General features: G+C 39.2%; 2 protein-coding genes across 2 annotated transcripts; both read right to left on the reverse strand.

The window, feature by feature from the left end:
• Nucleotides 1–19,878: 19,878 nt before the first annotated feature.
• LOC128132797 (triosephosphate isomerase, cytosolic-like) lies at nucleotides 19,879–21,507 on the reverse strand. Its single transcript, XM_052769765.1, has 4 exons — nucleotides 21,495–21,507; nucleotides 20,500–20,623; nucleotides 20,289–20,373; nucleotides 19,879–20,157 (listed from the first exon to the last, which is right to left on the reverse strand). The coding sequence occupies exons 1-4, from the start codon at nucleotides 21,505–21,507 to the stop codon at nucleotides 19,957–19,959; spliced, it is 423 nt and encodes a 140-aa protein (XP_052625725.1). The 3' UTR covers nucleotides 19,879–19,956.
• A 257-nt stretch (nucleotides 21,508–21,764) lies between these two features.
• Nucleotides 21,765–23,055, reverse strand: LOC111895836 (binding partner of ACD11 1). The gene is made up of 4 exons (XM_023891896.3): nucleotides 22,823–23,055; nucleotides 22,654–22,729; nucleotides 22,471–22,566; nucleotides 21,765–22,380 (listed from the first exon to the last, which is right to left on the reverse strand). Exons 1-4 carry the CDS (start codon nucleotides 22,828–22,830, stop codon nucleotides 21,853–21,855), a joined length of 708 nt encoding a protein of 235 aa, XP_023747664.2. The 5' UTR covers nucleotides 22,831–23,055; the 3' UTR covers nucleotides 21,765–21,852.
• Nucleotides 23,056–24,427: the final 1,372 nt, after the last annotated feature.

The following is a 24,427-nucleotide window of genomic DNA, read 5'->3' on the forward strand; positions in this document are numbered from 1 at the left end:
GTATGACACCAAAAATGTAAAGCAAAATATAAAAGATGAGTCTTGAACATGCTCCGTCTTCTCAAAACCTGATCCAGTGTACCTGACTATTGGTTCCCTGAGAATACAAGTTATTTTGAAAGAGAGTATCAACATTTAAGTTGATGAGTTCATAAGTATTTTAGTGTCAATTTTTTGCATTTGTTTCATGAAAATGTTTGTATTTGTTTTTATTGAAAATGTTTGTATCTGACTAGTGAAAAAGTTTGTATCTGACTACTGAAAATGTCTGTATCTTTCCTAGAAAATCCTATATTATCTGCATTAAATGAAAAATAGTCTTCTACTAAGACTCAACTATGTGTATGTTATGTTCTATTAAAAATAGTGTAAAATGTATGTTTGTACTTGAAATAGTATAAATGTATGTTTTCTATATTGGTAAAATTATCCTTACACGAAAAATAGTGTGCATTTCTTATGTGAGAATATCATTGTATGAATGTAATGGAAAATGAAGATTTACAGTAGTATTGTATAAAATACATTATTGATGCATTAACTACCTTGAAACCAAACTGTTAATTAAGGTTAAAATGTGAATAGGTTATAACCATGCTTGATAGACTAGTATAAAACACGACATTCTTCAGGCATCGAAAATGATAAGACATTTGTCACTTGTAGACCTGCAGGTCCCACTGTAGCTAGCAGCAAGGTGTGGGATGGTCAATCCCGTATAGATCTATACACAAACTCACACTCTCCCTCCAGGAGACTCCGGTTACAAAACGTGACATAGCAAGAATATTGTTATGCCATGAAATAGTATCTCACATTTTAGCTATCTTGTTCTTGTTATAGTATGTAAGTTCCTTCTTGTTCTTGTAAATGAATAGTATACTTTGTAATGAATATTAATAGTATGTATGTATTGAGTCATGTATTGTTTCTCTGTTCTAGAAATAGTACGTAGTGATCCTCTAAACTATACCAATTATAGTTACTCGTATGTTTGTTTTAACTGTTACTAATTTGGAGAAAATACTCAATTGCCCAACATATGCAATTGGGTTAAGTATATTCCTTGAACTGTTACTAATTTGGAGAAAATACTCAATTGCCCAACATATGCAATTGGGTTAAGTATATTCCTTGAAAATGAGGTTTAATATTCAGGCATATATTTAGCAAGTATAACTATGATTTAACCGACAGTTGGACTAGTGATCCTACCCTAAGCCCACAACCAAACAAGGAACATGAGTTATGGTATTTAGCAACAGTCCTAAGTCCGCTAAAGCATACTTATACATAAATATGTACACAAATATAATTTTGATATAAACAGATGTCTAAAAATAGTTTAAAAGAGTTTTAAAGTGATTTTAACAACATTTGAGCATAAGAAATCCTTTTGTTTGTTTGTTTCCACATGTAAATGATTAACACAATTATATTGTGTTCTACTTGTATTCCCCCCCCCCCCTAAAAACATTTAAAAAGGTAAATTGTAGGGGTATGAACTCACCTTAAGTGAGTGATTCGATGGAATTTCGATATAGGATGGTTGTTTCCACTAGTTAGCTCCCGGAACAAAACCAAGTCCTAAATAGCAATTCACGCGACATATTGGCATGAAATTAGTGAATAAAGCTTCAAAGGTGTTAAGGAAACAACCTAGGATGTAATAATTACTTACAAAAGAAGTGTTAGAAGCAACATGGAAAGCTGATTGGAGTTTACGGCCAGAAGAGGTTGAAGTTCTTGGTGAAACCAAGAAGATTCAATGGTTTTCGACCCAAATTATGGAGATTGGAAGTGTTTTTAAGTTGATTACAAGATCAAGGTATGATCCTTGCAAGATTCTAAGTTGAATTCAAAAGAATTTCACATGAAATTCAAGAAAGGAAGAAGTTTCTCATGTTCTTGAGGAGAGAGGAGGTTTTCAATTGATGATAATTGAGTGAGAATCTTGAGTTTTCAGTTGAGAAGTGTAGAATTAAGGGAAAAATCAGTCAAACATGTATATATATATATATACATAAGAGATTGTACCTGTAAACGTTTCCCGAGGAGATAAGATCCTTGGTTTGCAACTGCGGGAGGAGTTCACGGTTGCAAACAGTTTGCATCCCTCTTCGGTTTGCGGCTCCCTTCGTTTGCACTCCAAAGAGAAGAAAATAAAGAAGAAGAAGAAGTAACAAGGGTTTGCGGCTCGGAAGCCGTTTATAGTCCGAAGGCTTACTGATCATGCGAGACTTCTCAGATTAGAACTACACGTCTAATTTAAGCAATACTTCAAATAAAAAGCTTTTAAACAAATAAAGGTTATCAAACCAACCTTAATATGAAAATCCAAATAATAAGTTGGACTTTAGTTGACTCAAGTTTGACTTTTACAGGATTGAAATTACGGGTTGTCACAATCCAATCGTCAAAAATTAATTCAATTTAAAACATTTTAGTCCTTCCCTTAAATTATTATAACCAAATCAATCCTACTTTGGTTAATTAAATTACCAAACAACCCCTATAGTGTAAATTTGTTACAAATTGGTCTCGAAAGTGTATTAAAGTTCAAGAATCGTAGCTTTGCTATTTCTCACGTCAAGCTTCCTAAAAATAAACAAACTCCGAACAACTTAAACTCATGCTTCAAGGGTGTGTGCTTACATCCCCTTTTTAATAATTTTAATTATTTCGGGTGGGGGGGGGATACATGCACATACATACTTTATTTATACAAATATATTATCCTTTATGTGAAAATACAATAAACCTAGTTTATAAAAATGTTATTTAACAATTTAACATATTGTTACAAATAAACTAGTATGAACCTTTCGTATACGTATTATGGTTATTTTATCGTGAAATAACTAGTCCACACAACAAATGCTACATGATACAAAAATATATGATTTTTATGTGACATTGTATATCATAAAAAGGATGTCATAAAACTTTATAGTATTTCAAGGATTCAAGCTATTACTATGCATGTATATTTATATGTTTAAATACATAAAGTTTATACATGTACATATGTCCATTACTTTGGAACGTACCTCTTTATTAAAGTGAGTACATTACATTTTTACATACTTACCAAGCATACTCGGCTTTTATAAACTTTATACAACAAACTTCATTATGCCTAGTGACTTAACTACATTTAAGTTAGGGTTGAGATCTATTCACATACTTTACTTAATGGCTTTTTAGTGAGACTATATTCATTAGTTGAGTCTAAACACTTAGCATACCTACACTATTATAACTGTTAATCTTCGAAGTCAGATACATATGTATAGATCTATAAGGGGTTGACATCCCCACATAAATAGTTGTTACCTACAACCTCGACCGATCAATCAAAGTGGGTGATAAATGTCTACAATTGTTACTACAACATCCAATGAAGCCTTGTAGGGGGTACGTTCAGTAAAATAGCTCGGTTATAGGACTCACTATAAATATTAATTGCAATCTCTCTCTCTCTCTCTCTAACACACACACACTACAAACCATGGGCTTGGTTGCTTTCAAAACTATTTGAAGTGTGGATTTACTTATGTAACTATACAGTTTGGTTTTCAAGTATATTCAAGGATTCTTTACAAACATAGTCTTAAATATGGATTTACTTATACAAAGATACATTTTGGTTTTCAAGGATTCATTACAAACATAGTTTTAAGTATGGATTTACTTATACCAAGATACATTTTGGCTTTCAAGTATATTCAAGGATTCTTTACAAACACAGTCTTAAGTATGGATTTACTTATACAAAGATACATTTTGGTTTTCAAGGATTCATTACAAACATAGTTTTAAGTATGGATTTACTTATACCAAGATACATTTTGGCTTTCAAAGGCTCTTTACAAATACCATTTTAAGTATTGTTATACTTATAAACCTTGTGTTGACCCTCAAAACTACATATATTCTCAGGAAATCACTAAACATACATTCAAGATGGAATGGATTACAAGTGGCATAGTTACTAGTTGTTGTATTATCTGCCTGTCTGTTAAGGCAATTCGTGTCCTGTTATTAATTTTAAGAACCTTGTATTTAAACATCAAGATGGAACATGAATGCTATTTTGTTTATTGTTATACTTGTGCTATGTATTCTATTTACTTGTGATCCATGAACTTAGTCGCACAGGCCATCATGTTTCGTCGCCTCAGCCAGGGGTGTAACAGATTAGTATCAAAGCTAAATTGGCTCTAGAGAACTCATATCGTCGAAATATGAATACAACTATAGCAAATAGCTTCTAATAAAAGTATTATTATTAATTACATTATTTATTGGCTACTTACGGTATGTGGAATCTAGTTTGAAGGGCCACATATGGTTGTTGGATTTCAGAACGGTTTAATTGCTAAAATGGTAATGCCCTCTGGTGTTTCCTGTCTGACCCTTGTCTGTACTTGGTAGTCTTGGAGTACAAAACAAAATTTAATAATACTACAAACCCCACCAACAACAATATATAAGAGTTATAGATACTCTGACCCGCGATGCGAACACTTAATAAAACTCTAAAATACCTCTAACTAAAACTACCAACTCAACCCTTCAGGTCAAATGCCTAGAATAAAGTTAGTACCGTATATAAGCCATACCATAAATAAACTTGGAACATATGCATATGTTATTTATGGTCAGGCTGGTGCACAACCAACCTTAAGCAAGAGTTTGACAGAATACAATGGTTAAACGTTTTAGAGATTGAAGGATGTTCACAAGATTCGCTACAGAAACCTAGTACCTTAGAAACCTTATATCAACCCCAAAACAACATATACATTTTAAATACTTAAAAATATAGGATAACATTCAGATTTTCCTAGTTCACTTAAACTCGAAGTAGAACAAAGAACCAATAGCTCCGCTACCATCATAGTAGAGAAACTCATAGTTCCCAATTGATCATTCAGTAGTCTCCAAACTTCTCTCTCTATCATTTGAAATTGGTAGGATTTCAATTCTCTCTCTATAATTTGGAAACATATAGGATTTATGGAATCGATCACTCTCTATAATTGGGAACCTTATCACGAGAGGATTAGAGGTAACTGCTTACACCTCTCGATTTAACGACCTTGAAAACATGTTCCTAGGAATGACGAACATGGAATACAAAGAGACCGAAAGCACATATGGGGATTAGCTTCACTAGTTCAAGGTTTGGTTACTACATCCAGACTCACTACCTTTGATAGTGCCAAACAATTAGCCTATCAATTGACTAAGTAGTGTATTCGTCAGTGTATCATGACCCCACAAACTGAAAAGAACTACGCTGGGAGTACAGAAAGGAAGTTCCATGGAAAGTCAAAAGGGATCTTCAAGCATCACAAACCCAATCATGAACATGTGTTTGTGTATGCCTCAATTATAAACACTCCCACCCCCATCAAAGATCTACTTTGGGAAGTTACCCACAACACTAAGTGGAATTTCCACCATGTCGAAAATTGTATGGTCAGCAACATCCGTAACTTGAGAATTCATGCCTCGAAGTTTTGCAGAAAGATCCCAAACAATACAATCTCAACCACTGCTACAGGAGGAAACTGAAGTTGCTTCGAATCTAATCAACTAGGTCATTTTTGCCTGGAACTGAAGGATTAGAGTGGCAAAGGAAGAGCATTCATGATAGGTGTTGGAGACGGTCGCTAGGAACTAACTATGGTCACAGGTACGTTACCAATTAGCACTACTTATGATCCCGTATTATTTTATACTAGTGTCGTGTAATATCCGGAATTTCAGGTATTATATTTATTCATTTTATTTTGACTTTTGTGGAAGAACTCGGCGAGTTGGTGCGTAGACTCGCCGAGTAGAGACGCGATTTCTCACCCGGATTAATGACCGGACTCGACAAGTCGCATTGGTGGACTCGACGAGTCCGCGTTGTTTAATGAAACCCTAATTTCTCAGGTTTAGGGCCTATTTAAAGGGCCTTATGGCCGTCATTTGTGCTCACCAGCCCCCAGAGCGAAACCCTAGTGAGCTTGAGCGTTTGGAGTGAGAGAAGGAGCCATTGTCGCCCTTGGAGGTGTTGTCTAGCAAGGGAAAGGAAGCTATAGCCAAGAGGAAGCAAGAGGGTTAACTTCCTGAAGATCTAAGGTCCAGAACATCACATTTGAGGTACTATTTTCAAACCATTTTCTGTTGAGGTGATGTTCATGTTGATTTAGGGCTTATTGAGCCCTTTTGTGACTAGATCTAGTGCTCCCATGGTCCCTTAAGCGAGTTAGGTTCTGGATCTGGACCCATGGAGGTCCAAAGTGCCTCTTTGTCCAAGCTTTATTTGAGTCTATGGAGGTTTTGGTTTGGGATCATTGTGTTTGAGGTTAAAACACCATTTATGAGTCAATAGGTGTGATATGAGCGCCAAGACATAAACTTTATGTGATAAATAAGCTTGGAAAGACTGAATCTATGAGTTAGTGGAACAGATCTGACCTCAGAAGGTCGTTTGGGGTTGTGCATGGAATGCACTTGTCGAGTCCATTGGCAGACTCGACGAGTTGGAGCGAGTTGTTCCGTGTTTTCGAACCAAGGGTTGAGTAACCGAGTTGGGTGAGTGACTTGGTGAGTCGGAAGGGATTCAAAGGAATCGGGTCCCCGTAGGGACTCGGCGAGTCCATGCCAGACTCGGCGAGTTGGGTTGACCGTTGACCATTGACCAGAGTTGACCGGTGTGGACTTGATAGAGTTAGTCAACCCTAGTTAGGAATGTGTTAACTAGAGATATATTTGTGTTATAGGAGGACTATAGCTCGGGAGATCGAGCACTAGTGATTTCAGGGATTTACGAGTTACCGAGATACGCGAGGTGAGTCTTCTCACTATACGTTACCTTGAGTAGGTAATTAGAGTTATGTGATACCGTGTTGTATGCTATATATGTGTTATGTGTTGCACTACATTCTTCTATGTGATTTATGTTGTGCATGCTACAGAGATAGAACCGGAAGGTTCACAGAGATAGAGCCTGAGGGTTCATAGAGTTGGGTGCACGGACCCAAAGGGTTATAGCCTCGAGTGGCTAATATGTGTTATATATATATATATATATATATATATATATATATATATATATATATATATATATATATATAGTATTTTGGGGAACTCACTAAGCTTTGTGCTTACAGTTTTTGGTGTTATTTGTTTCAGGTACTAGTGAGGATCGCGGGAAGGCGCCGGCCTGATCAGTACACACACAGGATTTTTATGCTATGAGATCTTGGGATTGTTATATGCTATGAATTTGAGTCTTAAACAATGATGTTTTTTTATGAATACTAAATGAATTATGTTTTTATAAAATGCGAAAAATTGTTTTGAAATTTACGGTGTTACAAGTTGGTATCAGAGCCTTGGTTTGAGGGATTCGAGTACACCTTCGGGCATATTTGAACTCAAACTGAGGATTTGAGAAATATTTTCAAAAAGAGTAAAAGATTTTTGAAAAACGCAGAGCAGAGTCGTGTGTACAATCAGTCAGCGCCCGAACGGTGATTTCCCAAGATACCTTTATGTTATATGCTTATGATATTGATATGATGTATTCTCGTGCTAGAGTGGGCTAGGTACTCCTATTAGGACTAGAGTGGCCTGATTTGTGATACCTTAGCCTAGGGAAAGGTGAGATGCTATGAGATACTTGAGAGTGAGTAGGTAGCAGTGTGGAGCTTATGAGAGATCTGTTAGAGAAAGGATTTTGCATAATAGAGTACTTGGGACTTGGGATCCTAGGAGGAGGACTTGGGTTGTATACTGACGCGGTGTGGAAGGTAGTATTGGGCCCGTACTACTGAAAACACCGGGACGGTGTACAGTTCAAGTAAGAATCTTCGGGATGCCGGGGATCAAGGAGGGACGAGTTATCGAGTGCGAGTATGCTCGAGTCAGTTTCTAATATATCGTATGTTGTTTTTCAGAGGTAGATCATAGTGAAGACACGTCATGCGCCAGAGAGCAGCGAGACCAGTGATGAGGAGATCTGCCAGATCATCCATGAGGAGGTGGCTGCGGCCATCAGGGCAGAGATACCAGAGATGTTCGGGTCTATCAAGACCATGCTGATTGAGACTTTTGACGAGCGTTATGCCGCTCTTTATGACGCTGCTGTTGCAGCGGCCACCGCAGCCATTGTTGCTGCTAGGCCGCAAGGGGGTGACTCGTTGTTGTTCAGGGAGTTCAGCAACACGAAGCCACCAGAGTTTGATGGAACGCAGGATCTGATTGCAGCAATGAGATGGGTATCAGAGATTGAGGGGTGTTTCTATACATGCTCGTGCCCGGAGCACTTGAGGGTTCGGTTTGCGCTGAACCAGCTTCGCCTGGGGGCGAAGGATTGGTGGAAGTTCATGACAGCACACTATTCTCCAGCAGAGCTTGCAGCGGTGACCTGGGAGAGGTTCATGACCATGTTTCGTGATGAGTAAGTTCCCCCGGTGGAACGGGATCGGTTGGCACATGAGCTTTTGACCCTCAAGCAGGGTACGGAGTCCGTTATGGTTATTACCAGGATGTTTCATGAGAGGGCGATGTTCTGCCCTGAGCATGTGTCTACTGAGCAGGCACGTATGAGCCGTTATTTGAGTATTTTGAGGAGAGATATTTGGGAGTTCGTGGCAAACTCCTTGTACCGTACATTTGCCGAGCTTTAGGCAAATGCCCGGAAGAGGGAGATTGAGCTAGAGACTCAGGCTAGGGAGGAGGCGGAGTCTCAAGGGAGGGATCGGCGACCAGCACGGTCCCAACCGGCAGCCAAGCGGGCCAAGCCCCACTGATCCCAAAGCAGGGAGCCAGAAGGTTCGCACTTGTGGAAAGTGCAGCAAGGGTCATGATGGAGTTTGTAGAGCTGGATCTTGCTACAAGTGTGGCAAGGAGGGGCATAAGGCCAAGGGCTGCCCAAGGGGTTTGCAGTGTGTTTCCATTGCAACCAGACCGAACACTGGAAGGCCGAGTGTCCGCTGTTGCGGGGGTCAGCACATGGAGCTTCTCAGGGGACTGCCCCTGCTGCGATTAGAGCTTCGGATAGTCGGCCGGTGAAGACCGAGACGCCGAAGGCTTGAGGGAGAGCCTTCTAGTTGACTGCGGAGGAGGTCCGCGCAGCGGCCGATGTCGTGGCTGGTATGTATTCTTTCATGTATTTATTGTAATGTTTGAGATTTTGTGCTTATTTTATGTTATGCGTAGGTACTTTTCTTGTGAGTTCTGTACCTGCTTTGGTGTTATTTGACTCGGGTGCGAGTCGATCTTTTTGTATCGTTGGCTTTTCGTCAGCGCATCAGTATTAGTCGGGAGGCGTTGATTCGACCTCTGAGAGTCTCCATCGCCGATGAGAGAGCATTGTATGCCACGGAGGTGATTCGAGGGTGTGTACTTGAGATCTTCGATGTAGAGTTTCCTATTGATTTGGTCCCGATTGCGATGGGGGACGTCTGTGTCATCGTAAGACGTTTAGATTTGAACATTTGGTCCCGAGCAGCAGCTGGTGACCATACTAAAACTTAAAGACATTAGATTTGAACATAAGACGTTTACAGACAATACACAACCGTGCAACCACGAACAGAGTTACAGTACTTTAGACTTACGACAAGACCATTGTTGCGAATAAGGTATACTACAAAAGACAAGTATACGCAACACGAGAATCCCTATATGGACAGGATCTCGTAAAAGGTAAGACTCTAGTTGCACTAGTTTCAGATAGTTTATAAGTCTGATACAACGAAACGCCTAAATTACATTAACGAGGGTTCCGGAGTAGGCTCTCCTGCAGCTGTGATCCTGAGAATCTTCCCATCTACGTCAGAGTTCTTTTCTATAGGGCAATCCTTCTTGAAGTTCCCTATCTCACCGCATTGGTGGCATGACTGGCTAGTACTTGCATTGGTGACGGGATTGCGGTGCTTAGCCAGTGTTATGTGGACACGAGTGCCTTCCTCATTACTCCACTTTGAAAATTGCTTCCTAAAGCGTTCTGCCGGAGTTGCCATTGGTGGCTGTGGCATGGCAAGTCTTTGGGCTTTCTTGCGCTCCTTTAGGGCTTTATGATATCGTCTCTTCCTTTCGGTCTTTAGGCTTCGCAAGTCCATGATTGTTGCCATTTGTTGGTTTCCCGGTTTGGTACTACCATCGGAACTCTCGACTCCTTTTTCAGTCTTGTTTGTGTTGCCTGAGTTGATGTGTGTAAGGAAAGTTGTCACAGCAGCTGCTACTGCAGCTTGTAATGTAGCGGTGTCGATATGGAGGGTTGGGGTTTTGGTGCTCGGCTGATCGTTTCTGGATGACGACATGATTCTGTTTCACGGAAAGAAAATAAATTTGTGAGCGATTCTGGCTGACCCTAGATGTACTTCAATTGCTCAATCAAAGACTAAGAGTATGTTCTTGAAAGGTTGACCTACATCCCTATGATGCAGTCCTAGTACGGATTGGAGGTATGATCGCAAAGGTTCGACCTACATCCCTATGATGCAGTCCTAGTATGGAATGGAAGTGAGTTTGTAGAATGGTCTCAAGACGTTTGTCGTTCAAGCCGAGGTATCGTGGGTTGGTGAATAACAAGATCCAACCACTAAAAGAGACTTGGAAATGTCTCCGGAGCTAAATTACTATAGTCCAATGACTTGACTAAAGCAGGTTTCAGATAGACTCCAATGAAAGCATGATGAGAGTACTTGAATAAAGGAAATGACACAGAAGTTAGCCGACTGTCAATATCTTTGATATTCACGACGTAAGGTTCGGGAAAATGACCTTGTAAAGGTCTTACATCATATCCAGAGAAGATAGTTCTTGACAGCATAGGGACCTAACCAAAAGTACTTACAGTACAAGATAATTTCATAAAAAATGCCACATCGAGCATAGACAGGAAAACGATTCCTTCTAACAAGAACAATAAAGTAAAGCGTCTACTACTGGCGACGGTCATCCCTCTGGTGAACTCTCAGTTCAGCCAGTTGACGTTCCATGTCAAGTAGGTGGTCTTTCGTATACCCTCTGGCGTACTCGGAGCTCTATGACTTCGGCTCGCGATTCATCCAGTGCTTGCAGCAGGGCTTCATGGTTTCTCTCTGATCTCTCGCGAGCATCTTCTAGACGAATGGTGCGGAGGGTATGTATTCTTGCATCGGCGACAACTTTGGTAATCTGATGTAGGGCTGTCCTGCCTTGAATCTCATTTCGGGCCACTCTGGGGACCAAGATTGGCAAGGTTCTGTCTGCTGAGCCCCCATTACTTAGGTCATAAAAGATTTGGTCACCATTAAATGGCATGGGCTGATCTTGTCCTTGGCTCCATGTTTCCAAGCATTCCACCCACTCAGGCGCCGGGCCATGAAAAGTCGGACGAGGGTTTGGAGTTGGAAAGGGAGCTGCTTGGGGTAGGTTCTCAACCTCTGGTTCGGAATTAGCACCGTCCAAAAGGTCTTCATCTTGGTGATCATTCAAAGGCATAGGATGATCATTCTCTGGTTCTTCTCCAATCCAACCAGCAATGACCTCATTCGGGAGGTACTGGTTGCTGTGGGGATGGAGTCCAGCCATGTTATCTACGTGAGAATTGGGGGTAAGAAAATAATTATTAGATGAACTATCTAGATAATTATTTAGAAAATCTTCATCAGTTACATCGCTATTTGTGAAGTGCATACCAGTTATATGTAATCGTAACAGGATAGGCCTTCGAATAAGTGACCTTAACTCCATATTCATACAGAATAGGGGTGAAGTAAAATTTTCACAGATTCTAAGTCTATAACATCCTAATTACATATAGCCTTAGTGTATCCACTTAGCAACTATCAACTTAGTAATGAAGATCTCGTTTTAGTTCTCAAGTATAAAGTACTTATAGTAACAACAAATACTCCTATAGTATTTTAATTTTTAATGTTATGTTCTACTGTTCTCATTGTGGTAGGGTTGGTAAGATTTTAGACTTGTTGCAACCACACAACTACACTTAGGCACATGCTAGTCAACCCTCAGATAATATAGGTGATCAGGCTATATCTTCCCAGTTTTGACCATATGTCTCTAAGTCCATCTGTGTTGCCCAACAATCGTAATTCTTTTGTACTATCCTAGTGACTCTGATTTTAGTATGAATGCAGGCACGTATACTTTATTAAATATTTTATTATTTAAAGTATAAACTCTTGGTCAGAGTATTTTTTTTAATCCCTTATGTATTTATAGTTATTAATCTTTTATGGGTTGATATACTTAATTCACTATAAACAATGCTCTGATACCAATCCATCACACCCCAAAACCAAGAACGGCGGAAACGTTCTGGGGCGGAGGACGTCATGTATAGTATCACAACAAAGAAAAGTAGTAAACAAGCAACAACATCATCCATTGCATTAATAATATAATTATTATACAAGTGTGTTCTGTCAAATTTTGATATACACTAAAGCATAAATCAAAATGAAAGGTGAGTCTTCAACGAGCTCCATCTTCCCTAATCCTTGCATCGGTACCTGTCTATGATGACCTGAGGATACAAGTAATTTTGAAAGCGAGTATCAGCTTTGAATCTGGTGAGATCATAAGTATTTTAGTGGCTTAATTTGTATGTAAGAATTTGTAAGTTTATGAACTGTAAGTATAAAAATGTTTGTAAAAAAACTGTAAACGTTTGAAAAACTCTAGAAATCCCTATGATTCCTACTATTATATAAGTGTGACTTCTACCAAGACCTAACTGTTCTCAATGTAGTCTTCTACCAAGACTTAACTGTTCTAAATGTCCGTTTCATGTAAAAGTGTGTAATTTTCCCATGTGTAACTATCATTAACAAAATATAGTTTTTACATTTATAGTTTAAGTGAAAAGATCACTAAATATATGTACAGGGAAAATTAATGTAGTACTAAAATGTAGCGCTATAAGAACTACTGTTGTACTAACTACCTTAAACCGGATTTATATTAAGGCATCATGTGATTAATTGTACCATACTATTGACTGGTAACAACGACATAAGAATGGTCGTAAAAAGGAATGACGTTCCGGCTGTAGCTAGCAGCAAGGTATAGGATAGTCAATCCAGTATAGATCTATACGCAAACTCACGCTCTCCCTCCAAGAGACTCTGGCTACAACTCGGGCCATGACATTTAAGGCATGCTCCGATACAGTGGATCACAATAATTAACGTATTCATATATATGTAATGTAATGAACTGTTCTAGCTGTAATGTACGTGCTCTCTACCTAGCAAGTATAGTAATATACTATAATGTTCTAGCTATAATATACGTGCTCTCTACCTAGCAAGTATAGACTTATGAATGAACTGACTCATTGTAAGATATCGCGTTCTAGCAATGGTTCTAGTATCTTCCTAAACTACCCATATGGTAGTTTACTAGTAATCTAACTGGGACGTATGAACATGGATGTATACCCTTGCTACCCAAGGGCATTGGATGAATTAGAAGGACCTTTTATGACTATATATGTACACATGATATATAACTAATATTTAAACGATCTTCGGACAAGTACCCGATATTCTATCAGCCCACATCCAAATCGAGAAAAAGGATACAAGGTGGATAGATAAATCATATAAATGTTGCTTATTAATCACATGTGATTGATATAATAAGTAGCATGATTCTACTTGTATCCCCCCATAAAACATTTAAAAATAGTTAAAACATTGATTAAGGGGTATGAACTCACCTGTTGTGGGTGATACGGATGAACTGAAGAGGTAGGACTGCTAGGTGTCAAGTGAAGTCTTGAACACACACTATGGTCCTAGTTAACATATAATTTCACATATATGTAACAAATTAGTCTATAAACAACTAATAAACAAGTCAAGACACCCTAGGACATGCTAAACACCTTTATCAAGTGTTATTAGCCTCTAGGATTGCATCTAAGTGTTTGTAGGGGAAGCTATTGTGTGTAGGGCTCAAGGAAAACTCCATAAGGGAGTTCACGACCCTAAAGACACTACCAAATGAGTTTATGGTCATAAACTCATGAGTTTACGGCCGTAAGCTCATACTTAGGTTACCATTTGATGTTTGATGCTCTATAAGGCCCTAATAAGCATTTCTACTTAATGGCTTGGTCTATGGAAAAGTTTAGGGCATAATATAACTCCTTTTAGGAGTTTACGTCCCTGGGACCGTATCCCTTGGAGATTACGGCCGTAATCTCCCTTGGAAGGATGTTTATGGTGTTTTCAAGTCCCTAAATTAACTAGGAACTAAACTAGGCTTTTGTACTAGGCTTTGGAAGAGTTTATGGCACCATTTGGCACAATTTTATGGAGTTCGCGGCCCTAGAACCTCTTGGATCGTGAACACCTTACTCTTGGTGTTCTAATTGTGTTAGCTAGTCCTAAACTCATTTAGGTACATGTCCAATTTAGTCTCTTGGCTTAAGGAGGGTTTTTAGGGCACTTTGGCACATAAAAATAGAGTTCACGGCCCAAGAACTTCCTTGGCTGTGAACTCACTTTCACCCTTGATTCTTAATTGTTTTAGTGGTCTAAACATGTAATGGTAGTCCCTATGTTGAGTTCTAAGGCTTTGAGGGGCATTGGGACACTTTTGGCCCTTAAAATGGAGTTTACTCCCCAAGTGTTCTTGGGCGGTAAACTCCCAAATCTTCGGGTCTTGATCCGATTTTGATGTTTTCTAGTCATATACACACTAGCATACAAGCCTAAGGTAGTTACAAATCACGGGGGAAGGACTAGGCATCTATTTAGGAGTTTACTCCCCAAGGTGTTCTTGGGCGGTAAACTCCCGAATCTAGTTGTTTTGTTATGAAATTGATGTTATTAAGCACATTATAAGCCATATAATACAACTAGAGAAAGGTACTCATGATTTGGGATAAAAACCCGAAGATCCGTGAGAGAAAATTTGGCTTTTCTCTAATTGGAAATGTAACCAATGAATTATTTGGTTCAAATTTCTATATATAGTCCTGAGATTTTTGGCAAAAATATTTTTATTCCCGGAATGAACTCTACTATCCTAGAGTATTGGAATAACAGTGTTGCACAAAACCCTAGTGCATCCACTCTCCTGATATCTCCTTAAGTGTAAATCCTGAAAAACTGCCAAACTTATACCCGAAGTCTGGAATTTCATTGTAACTGTTCTAACTTCTATTGGCTTGATATGGTTTGTTCAGAATGGAAATTTCGGGTTGTCACACGTATTTTCCCTTAGCAGAGTTCTCCTATAATAACAGCCATCATTCGAACATTGGCATGCCGCCTTTTGAGCTGTTGTATGGGAGGAGGTGTCGTACTCCCATTTGTTGGGGAGAGGTAGGGCAACGAGTGATGCGTAGCACCGAGATTGTGCTTCAGACGACAGAGCAGATACAGCGGGTCCGGCAGAGATTGTTGACCACTCAGAGCCGCCAGAAGAGTTATGCGGATAGACGACGATCCGAGCTTGAGTTCCAGGTCGGTGATTATGTTCTCCTGAAGGTATCTCCTTGGAAAGGAGTGATTCGATTCAGGAAGAGGGGCAAGCTAGGGCCTCGGTATATTGGGCCGTTCAGAGTGATCGCGAGAGTGGGCAGGGTAGCGTATCACTTGGAGCTACCTGTAGAGTTGGAGCGGATTCATAATACCTTCCACATGTCTCAGTTGAGGAAGTGTATAGCCGACGATTCGGCAGTAGTGCCGCTAAAGGACATTCAGGTGGATGCGAGCCTGAACTATGCGGAGAGACCAATTGCGATTGTGGATCGGAAGATCAAGGTTATGAGGAACAAGGAGGTGCCTCTGGTACAGGTTCAGTGGCAACATCGGAAAGGATCAGAGTTGACCTAGGAGCCAGAGCGTGAGATGCAGGAGTAGCATCCAGAGCTATTTTAGGGATGAGACTTCGAGGGCGAAGTCAGATTCAAGTGGGGGAGAATTGTAACATCCGGAATTTCAGGTATTATATTTATTCATTTTATTTTGAGTTTTGTGGAAGAACTCGGTGAGTTGGTGCGTAGACTCGCCGAGTAGAGACGCAATTTCTCACCCGGATTAATGACCGGACTAGACGAGTCACATTGGTGGACTCAGCGAGTCCGCGCTGTTTAATGAAACCCTAATTTCTCGAGTTTGGGGCCTATTTAAAGGGCCTTATGGCCGTCATTTGTGCTCACCAGCCCCCAGAGCGAAACCCTAGTGAGCTTAAGCGTTTGGAGTGAGAGAAGGAGCCATTGTCGACCTTGGAGGTGTTGTCTAGCAAGGGAAAGGTAGCTATAGCCAAGAGGAAGCAAAAGGGTTAACTTCCTGAAGATCTGAGGTCTAGAACATCACGTTTGAGGTACTATTTTCAAACCATTTTCTGTTGAGGTGATGTTCATGTTGATTTAGGGCTTATTGAGCCCTTTTGTGACTAGATCTAGTGCTCCCATGGTCCCTTAAGCGAGTTAGGTTCTGGATCTGGACCCATCGAGGTCCAGAGTGCCTCTTTGTCCAAGCTTTATATGAGTCTATGGATGTTTTGGTTTGGGATCATTGTGTTTGAGGTTAAAACACCATTTATGAGTCAATAGGTGTGATATGAGCGCCAAGACATAAACTTTACGTGATAAATAAGCTTTGAAAGACTGGATCTATGAGTTAGTGGAACAGATCTGACCTTAAAAGGTCGTTTGGGGTTGTGCATGGAATGCACTCGTCGAGTCCATTGGCAGACTCGACGAGTTGGAGCGAGTTGTTCCGTGTTTTCGAACCAGGGGTTGAGTAACTGAGTTAGGTGAGTGACTCGGTGAGTCGGAAGGGATTCAGAGGAATCGGGTCCCCATAGGGACTCGGCGAGTCCACGCCAGACTCGGCGAGTTGGGTTGACCGTTGACCATTGACTAGAGTTGACCGGTGTTGACTTGATAGAGTTAGTCAACCCTAGTTGGGAAAGTGTTAATTAGATATATATTTGTGTTATAGGAGGACTATAGCTAGGGAGATCGAGCACTAGTGATTTCTGGGATTTACGAGTTACCGAGATACGCGAGGTGAGTCTTCTCACTATACTTTACCTTGAGTAGGTAATTAGAGTTATGTGATACCGTGTTGTATGCTATATATGTGTTATGTGTTGCACTGCATTCTTCTATGTGATTTATGTTGTGCATGCTACAGAGCTAGAACAAGAAGGTTCACAGAGATAGAGCCTGAGGGTTCATAGAGTTGGGTGCACGGACCCAAAGGGTTATAGCCTCGAGTGGCTAATATGTGTTATATATATATGGTATTTTGGGGAACTCACTAAGCTTTGTGCTTACAGTGTTTGGTGTTATTTGTTTCAGGTACTAGTGAGGATCGCGGGAAGGTGCCGGCCTGATCAGTACACACACGGGATTTTTATGTTATGAGATCTTGGGATTGTTATATGCTATGAATTTGAGTTTTAAACAATGATGTTTTTTTATGAATAATAAATGAATTATGTTTTTATAAAATGCGAAAAATTGTTTTGAAATTTAAGGTGTTACATGTCGATAGAAGCTTTATTTTCCCATAAGTTTGGAAGCATGATTAACTATAACTCATGCAAACTTAACAAATCTTACATGGTAGAAGTAGCAAACAACTAGTTAGAAAGCACCTTATAAATACTCACTAATTTCCTTCTCACCCTAAATAACCACGTATTTCACGTCAACCTAATACCTATGACAATTGGAAGTTTCGATTTGATCATCAGAATGGATTGGTTATCACTTCATCGAGCAGAGATCTTATGTTATGAAAAAGTCATCCGACTACCTTTACCCAATAATGAAACTCTCTTGATTTATGGAGATAAATCAGGATAGAATCTAAGAATCATCTCTTGCATGAAGGCAAGAAGGTGTTTGTAGAAGAGATGCTTTGCTTTCTTGTCCTACGTGATGGATATGCAAGAGAAGGGTAAGGAAATCAAAGACATTCTGCAAGTGTGCGATTACCCGGATGTATTTCTAGAGGATCTGTATAGAATACCTACAGTCAGAGAAGTAGAATTATGAATCGACCTAATCTCGGGCATAGCACCAGTAGCAAGATCTTCTTATCATCTGACTCGATCGGAAATGGAAGAACTATCCAGTCAACTCCAAGAACTTCTTGACAAAGGCTTTATCTGGCCAAGCTTCTCTCCATGGGGAGCTCCGATATTTTTTTTAAAAGAAGGATGGATCATTTAGGATGTGCATCGACTATCGAGAATTGGAAAAACTCGCCATCAAGAACTGATATCCACTCCTGAGGATCGATGACCTGTTTGACCAGATACAAGGATCACGTTACTACTCAAAGACCAATCTAAGATCTAACTATCATCAACTCAGAGTTCAAGAAGCAGCCATTCCAAAGACGAGATGCAAGACTCGGTACAGTCACTACTAGTTTCTGGTTATGTCATTCGTACTGACCAATGTAGACAACCGAAGTACACCAATTCCTAGGGCTTGCAGACTATTATCAGAGATTTGTCGAGAATTTCTCCAAAATAGTTGAGCCTCTCACCGCTCTAAGCCAGAAGGACAAGAAAATTGAGTGGGGAGACAGACAAGAGTCTATCTCCCAGAAATTGAAAAAATTTGTTGTGTAATGCACCAATTTTGTCTCTTCTAAAGGGAACAAAAGACTTCGTAGTATTCTGCGATGCCTCGTACCAAGGATTAGGATGAGTGCTGATGCAAAAGAATAAAGTCATTACATACGCATCCAGAAAACTTAATCCGAATGAGGCCAACTACATTACCTATGACTTAGAGTTGGGATCCGTAGTGTTTGCCTAAAAGATTTGAAGACACTACCTCTATGGAACTAAGTTTATCGTGTTCATCGACCACAAAAGCCTCCAACACAGCTTTGACCGGAAGGAGCTCAACATGAGGTAATGAAGGTGTGTCGAAATGCTAAATGATTGCGAATGTGAAATTTGTTATCCTCCTACTAAAGAAAATGTCGTAGTAGACGCTTTACCCAGGAAAGACCAAGCAAAGACACTTCGTGAAAAAGCCTTAACCCTAACCACACACTCCAATATCACCACCCAAATTCGAGATGCTCAGCTGGATGCACTCAAACCAGAGAATATCATAGAAGAAAACCTGTGACGTCACTACTAGAAAAAAGGCCTTTTACGACGCTCATTGCGCGTCGTAAAACGCTCAGATGACGCGCAAATGCGTGTCAAGGAAGGCCCTGTCATAAAGAGAGACGACGCGCATTTATGACGCGCATTTACGACGCGCATTTACGACGCGCGGTTATGACACGCAATGCGTATCAAGGAAGGCCCTGTCATAAAGGAAGACGACACGCATTTGCGTGTCGTAACCTTACGACGCGCGTGTTTATGGCACGCAATGCGTATCAAGGAAGCCCCTGTCAAGAAAGGCCATGTCATAAATGAAGATGACACACATTTTTGCGTATCATAATTTTAAATGTTCTAAAAAAATATTTATATATTTATTAATTTTTAAATTAAATTTGCATTTAATGTCTCATAATAGAAATAAAATATCATATACAAAAAATACAATCCATTGCATAAAATTTAATGTCATACAATTCTATTTTTTACAATATCTAAATTTGCATCTAATCTACTCTCTACATCAAATTCCAACTAAGTAAAGTTGTATCTTGCCTTTCATAATTCTTTAAGACTAATGCTCCAAACAGATGTTATATGGATAAGAAGTTTACATTGGCCCATCTACTCTGTGTTTCATACTAACAATTGAAATGAAGAATGCAACACTTGCATTTGTAGCATCTTATCTCTTTCGGCTTGAGCTTTCTTTTCCTCTTTTCCTCTTGCAACAAAAAATTACCAAAATCAGAATCACATAGAAAAGGCATATTGTGATTTCTTGCATTAAACACCAAAATCATAACTTTTGTGTGCAAGTTACTTATTATATCAAAGATAAAACAAGATTTTTGATTTTTGACATACAGTAGAAGCAAGTTTAGTTTTAAAATAATTACCAGCAATTGCTTTGGTTTGTGCAGCAACAACTTCCATGGTGGTTCCAGCTTCTCGTTGCTCAAGAGTCTCCCCAACACAAGCAATAACCTTCAAACCTTGAGATAGTGCGTATGCAACCTTGTCTCCAACAAACTGAATGAAACAAGAAAAAGAAAAAAAAACTTTTTCAGTAACTTGCATACAACACTGATTAAGATGTTCACAAGGAAAAGTGTGAATTGATTTGAATAGGCTGAGTAAAATCTACACAAGGAAAAGGGTACCTCATTAGTTTCATTCAATAGGGATCTCCTTTCAGAGTGACGTAGGATGACCCAAGGGACACCCAAATTGGCAAGCATCTCAGCACTGTAAATATAGAAAACCAACTTCAGTATTTAGTAAGAATCAAGAAGAAGAAATCAGACATAGGAAATTGAAAAGTTTTAGAAAAAAAAAGGATGGTAATTTGATAAATGACACTTTGAAACATACCTAACCTCACCAGTGAATGCACCACCCTTCTTAACCCAACAATTTTGAGCTGCAACTTGGATTTCAGGCCTCAATTCACTTTTAGCAGAGGTAAGAAACACAAAAGGAGGGCTCACCACCACCTCTGGTATGAAAAGTACTCAAAGGGCATTTACGTAATTTCACTTATTTATGGTCTCTTTATTTTACCCTTTGAAATTATGATGATATTTCAGGAAGTCATAACAGGAGCTGGCCACTCCAGTGCTATTGATTGGTGGGCAGTGGGTAAGCTTATTAATTTTCATGAATTAAAATTTTTCTTTAAAATATACACCATTTATTTGAATTACCTTCTTTTACCCATTTCAATACTTTAACTTTTTATTATATTCTTTTTTTTATTTCATGTATTTTATTATATGAGATGTTGTATGGTGGTACACCATTTAGAGGAAAGAATAGGCAGAAGACATTTGCTGATGCAGTGGAATCCCCTCTATGTCCTGAATCTTTGACTTCACAGTATCAATGTTCTTTGAGCTCTCCACCTCCAACTTTATTGTCTTCCCTGTCAAAGTCTTAACAAAAACTTGCATATATGATTCAACAACTGACAATCAGCTAAATTTTCAGTCAATAAATAGGAATTTAGGAAAATACAGAGCTTAAGTTAATAGTGTGTAATATAAATGAAAGTAATTGGAAGTTACTGATTGATTTTGAATCATCCTAGTTGTGTGTTCCAGATTAGTAAAAGCCGGAAGAGAATAACAAAATGACAAGGATACACTTTTTAATAACACGATTTTACCTAAAATAAACTTGGCCAAATCAGATACAGAAATGAATGAACAAAACCTAAGAAACTCTGGTGTAAACTAATACGGACACACAAAGATCAGTCAATTATGTGTGATCAAATGAAAATCAAGTCAATCGACACAGGTATTTGTGTAGAACAATTGAAATGAGAAGTGATCGAATAAGATTCGAATCATGATCGATGTAGATACCTGTAGGAGACATCGGCTTGGGACATGATAGGGTGATTGTACACAACAACTTTATGGTCCTCCCAAACTCACAACCAACTCCAATCTAAATCCAATTCGGATGTGATGATCTGCTAAAGTCTTACCATCCTCGAGGATCTTTCCATCAATGATCAAAATCTGTTGATGCCATGGAATCCCCTCTTTCTTCTGAATCTTTGCCTTCACATCACAAATGAAAGGTCATATATCAACTCCTAAACCAATAAAACCATGAAAAAAAACAGAAAATTCATAATAATAAAATCCATAAATCCTGCATAATCTACAGCCTAACACTTGACTGAAGCAACAAGACCTGATCATGTGGTGCTCTTGTTCAACTAGTAGCAGGGTGTGTAGAAGTAGGCGGTGGTTCTTGATGAGTAGTCCTGGTGGTTCCCGTTCCAGCCGCCTGTTCTTCCACCGCCACCTTCTCCATGGTCTTCTGTCCCACTTCTCCGGCGGCTTTCGTCACCCTGCTGAAAGCTCCGGCGACCCAGGCGGTCCCAGTCAGCACATACCGGTTCTTCATAAGGGCAGATCCCGCAACACTTACAGTCTGCTCTGCAGTCGCAAAGGCCGTTTTTGTCTTTTCAGACACCTGAAACTTCTGATCCATCTCTTTCACTTTCTCATTCACTAATGTTGTCCCCAGGTTGATTTTCTCAGTTAGACCAATCTTCTGGTCTATTGTAGCTGCTTTTGCTGCAGCTGTTGATGTAAACTGGACTTTCTCATCAAACAATTTGGCTTTGTTTACTGCATCTTTTCCCAGTATGAAACCTTTTGCCAACATACTGCTCACGACATCTTCTGCTTTTTGAACAGCAGATTCAGCACCTCCCACACCTTGCCCCCCTGTTGCCTAAATTATGAACCACATTATATCAATATCAGATAATATAACAAAGCATTTACACGAATTCTTGATGATAAAATAACAAAAAGAACATACGGTGTTTTGTTGATCTGAAAGTGTAGTTGTAAAAGGAGGGAGAGTGTACTCTGGTGCAAGAACAATGGTAACAGATTGGTCAACTATAGTTGCTCCCTGAAATCATCAAAACCAGAAGGTGGAAGAGTGTACTCTTATAAATTGTGAAGAATTGTGTACAAGATAATCAAGATTTGTATATACCGAGAGTAGAACTACAGTCTCTGCACCTTGAGGCTCCTTGAAAGTGACGAATGCATTTTGAGCTCGCTCATTCTCACTGAAATGGTGTTTATGACATGGATTTTCTTTAGAATAATTTATAGAAAAAGAAAAACCTATGTTTAAAAACCCTAAGAAAATGGGAAATAACCTTTTCATCTCAATATATTCAATATCACCAGAAAACGAAAAGAATTCCTTGATGTCTTGCTCGGAAGCACTTAAGGAAACATTGATAACCTTCACAGTTCTTACCTATCAAGATAAGAATAGACTCAAATCGACATGATGCAAAAATAAAATAAAGAATAGAACTGTTTACATGGCTGATGCAATATACTCAAATTGACATAGTTGTTTTATGCATAGGCATGTATAGAAGCTTTTCCACTGATCTAAATAGAAAATGAAGATCAACAGAGCAATGAGTCAATGATACATGAGCAGTCAAATAGCATCAGTATGTTTGGTTCCATATGAAACTAAAGCCATGTGGCATCAGTTTTAGGAGAGAGACTATGAACGATATCTATGGTATAGAAGAAGAAGAAGACGGCGACGACTTGACTTTCTTGTTCACAAGATCATGAAATTAAGTTTTACCTAGTATTTTTTGGAGAGAATCGCTTGAATGTGGGGTGAGAGAATCATGAAGGCGAACCTTCGGAGAAGATGGAGGAGTGTAGGAGAATGGGGGAGAGACGAAGCATCGAATGGCTGAAAACCATAGTAATAGTTATAACTCTTAGGGCACGCTATTAGGGAAATAAAGATGACCCAAGGGCAGAAATTTGTGAAGAAAAGAATGTTGACCTCCGTATGGCTGCCATCTAGTAACAACGCTATTGATGTCATTCCTTCCATTTTCGACTGTTCATCCTCCACTTCCTCTACTGCTACTTCTTCACCATCTTCTATTTTTTCTGTATTTAGACTTGAGAGTATAATTAGGGCTTTTTCTAACAATTTCAACATCGAGTGGGAGATATGGTGGTTCCAGTAGGTAGAAGTGAGGGAAGAAGTAGGCAGCAGGAGGGGGAAGGAAGGAGCGTCCATAATTTGGGCAAGAGGGAAAGGAGAAAAAAAAGGAAGGCGGGATTTTTAATTTTTTCAGAATTTCATTTCCCCCTACTGTTAAAGGATGGAACGCGCATTCCATTAAAAATTATAAAGCGACATCCTTAGACGACGCGCAATTTATTATAAGTGCCCTCCGTGTTTTTTTTTAGACACTAATTTAAGGGCGCGCAATAATGCGTGTCTTCTATCCTTAAATTTTTTGAAGAGATGACACCTTTTTAACGTCACTCTCCATTGCGTAACATAAATCAATGAGTGTCGTGGTTTGCGCGTCGTAAAAGGCTATTTTTCTTGTAGTGCGTATGGAAAAAAAGTTTTACCTCAAGGAATACGGAACGCGATATTTCATGAACAAAATTTGGACCCCAAAGTTTGGTAAAGTCAGGAGTCTAGTTCTAGATGAAACTCTCAAGTAAAGATATTCAATACATCTTGGATCAGATAAAATGTATCTCGATCTTAAGAAGCTTTATTAGTGGCCCAACATGAAGGAAGAGATTTCCACCTATGTCACACCCCAAAACTGAGAATGGCGGAAACGTTCTGGGGCGGAGGACGTCATGTAAAGTATCACAACACAGTATAACAATAAACAAGCAAACAACATCATCCATTGCATTAAATATATAATTTTAATACAAGAGTGTTCCGTACAGTTATAGACACCAAAAAGTAA

Source organism: Lactuca sativa, chromosome 3 (assembly GCF_002870075.4).
Source record: "Lactuca sativa cultivar Salinas chromosome 3, Lsat_Salinas_v11, whole genome shotgun sequence".
Lineage (NCBI taxonomy): Eukaryota > Viridiplantae > Streptophyta > Magnoliopsida > Asterales > Asteraceae > Lactuca > Lactuca sativa.

Coding starts and splice junctions, on each gene's coding strand:
- LOC111895836 (XM_023891896.3), bottom strand. Junction 22,567..22,653: donor AGACTGTAGTTCTACTCTCG/GTATATACAAAT, acceptor TGATGATTTCAG/GGAGCAACTATAGTTGACCA. Junction 22,381..22,470: donor TTTCAGATCAACAAAACACC/GTATGTTCTTTT, acceptor TTCATAATTTAG/GCAACAGGGGGGCAAGGTGT.
- LOC128132797 (XM_052769765.1), bottom strand. Junction 20,374..20,499: donor GCATTCACTGGTGAGGTTAG/GTATGTTTCAAA, acceptor CTATATTTACAG/TGCTGAGATGCTTGCCAATT. Junction 20,158..20,288: donor TATTGAATGAAACTAATGAG/GTACCCTTTTCC, acceptor TGTTTCATTCAG/TTTGTTGGAGACAAGGTTGC.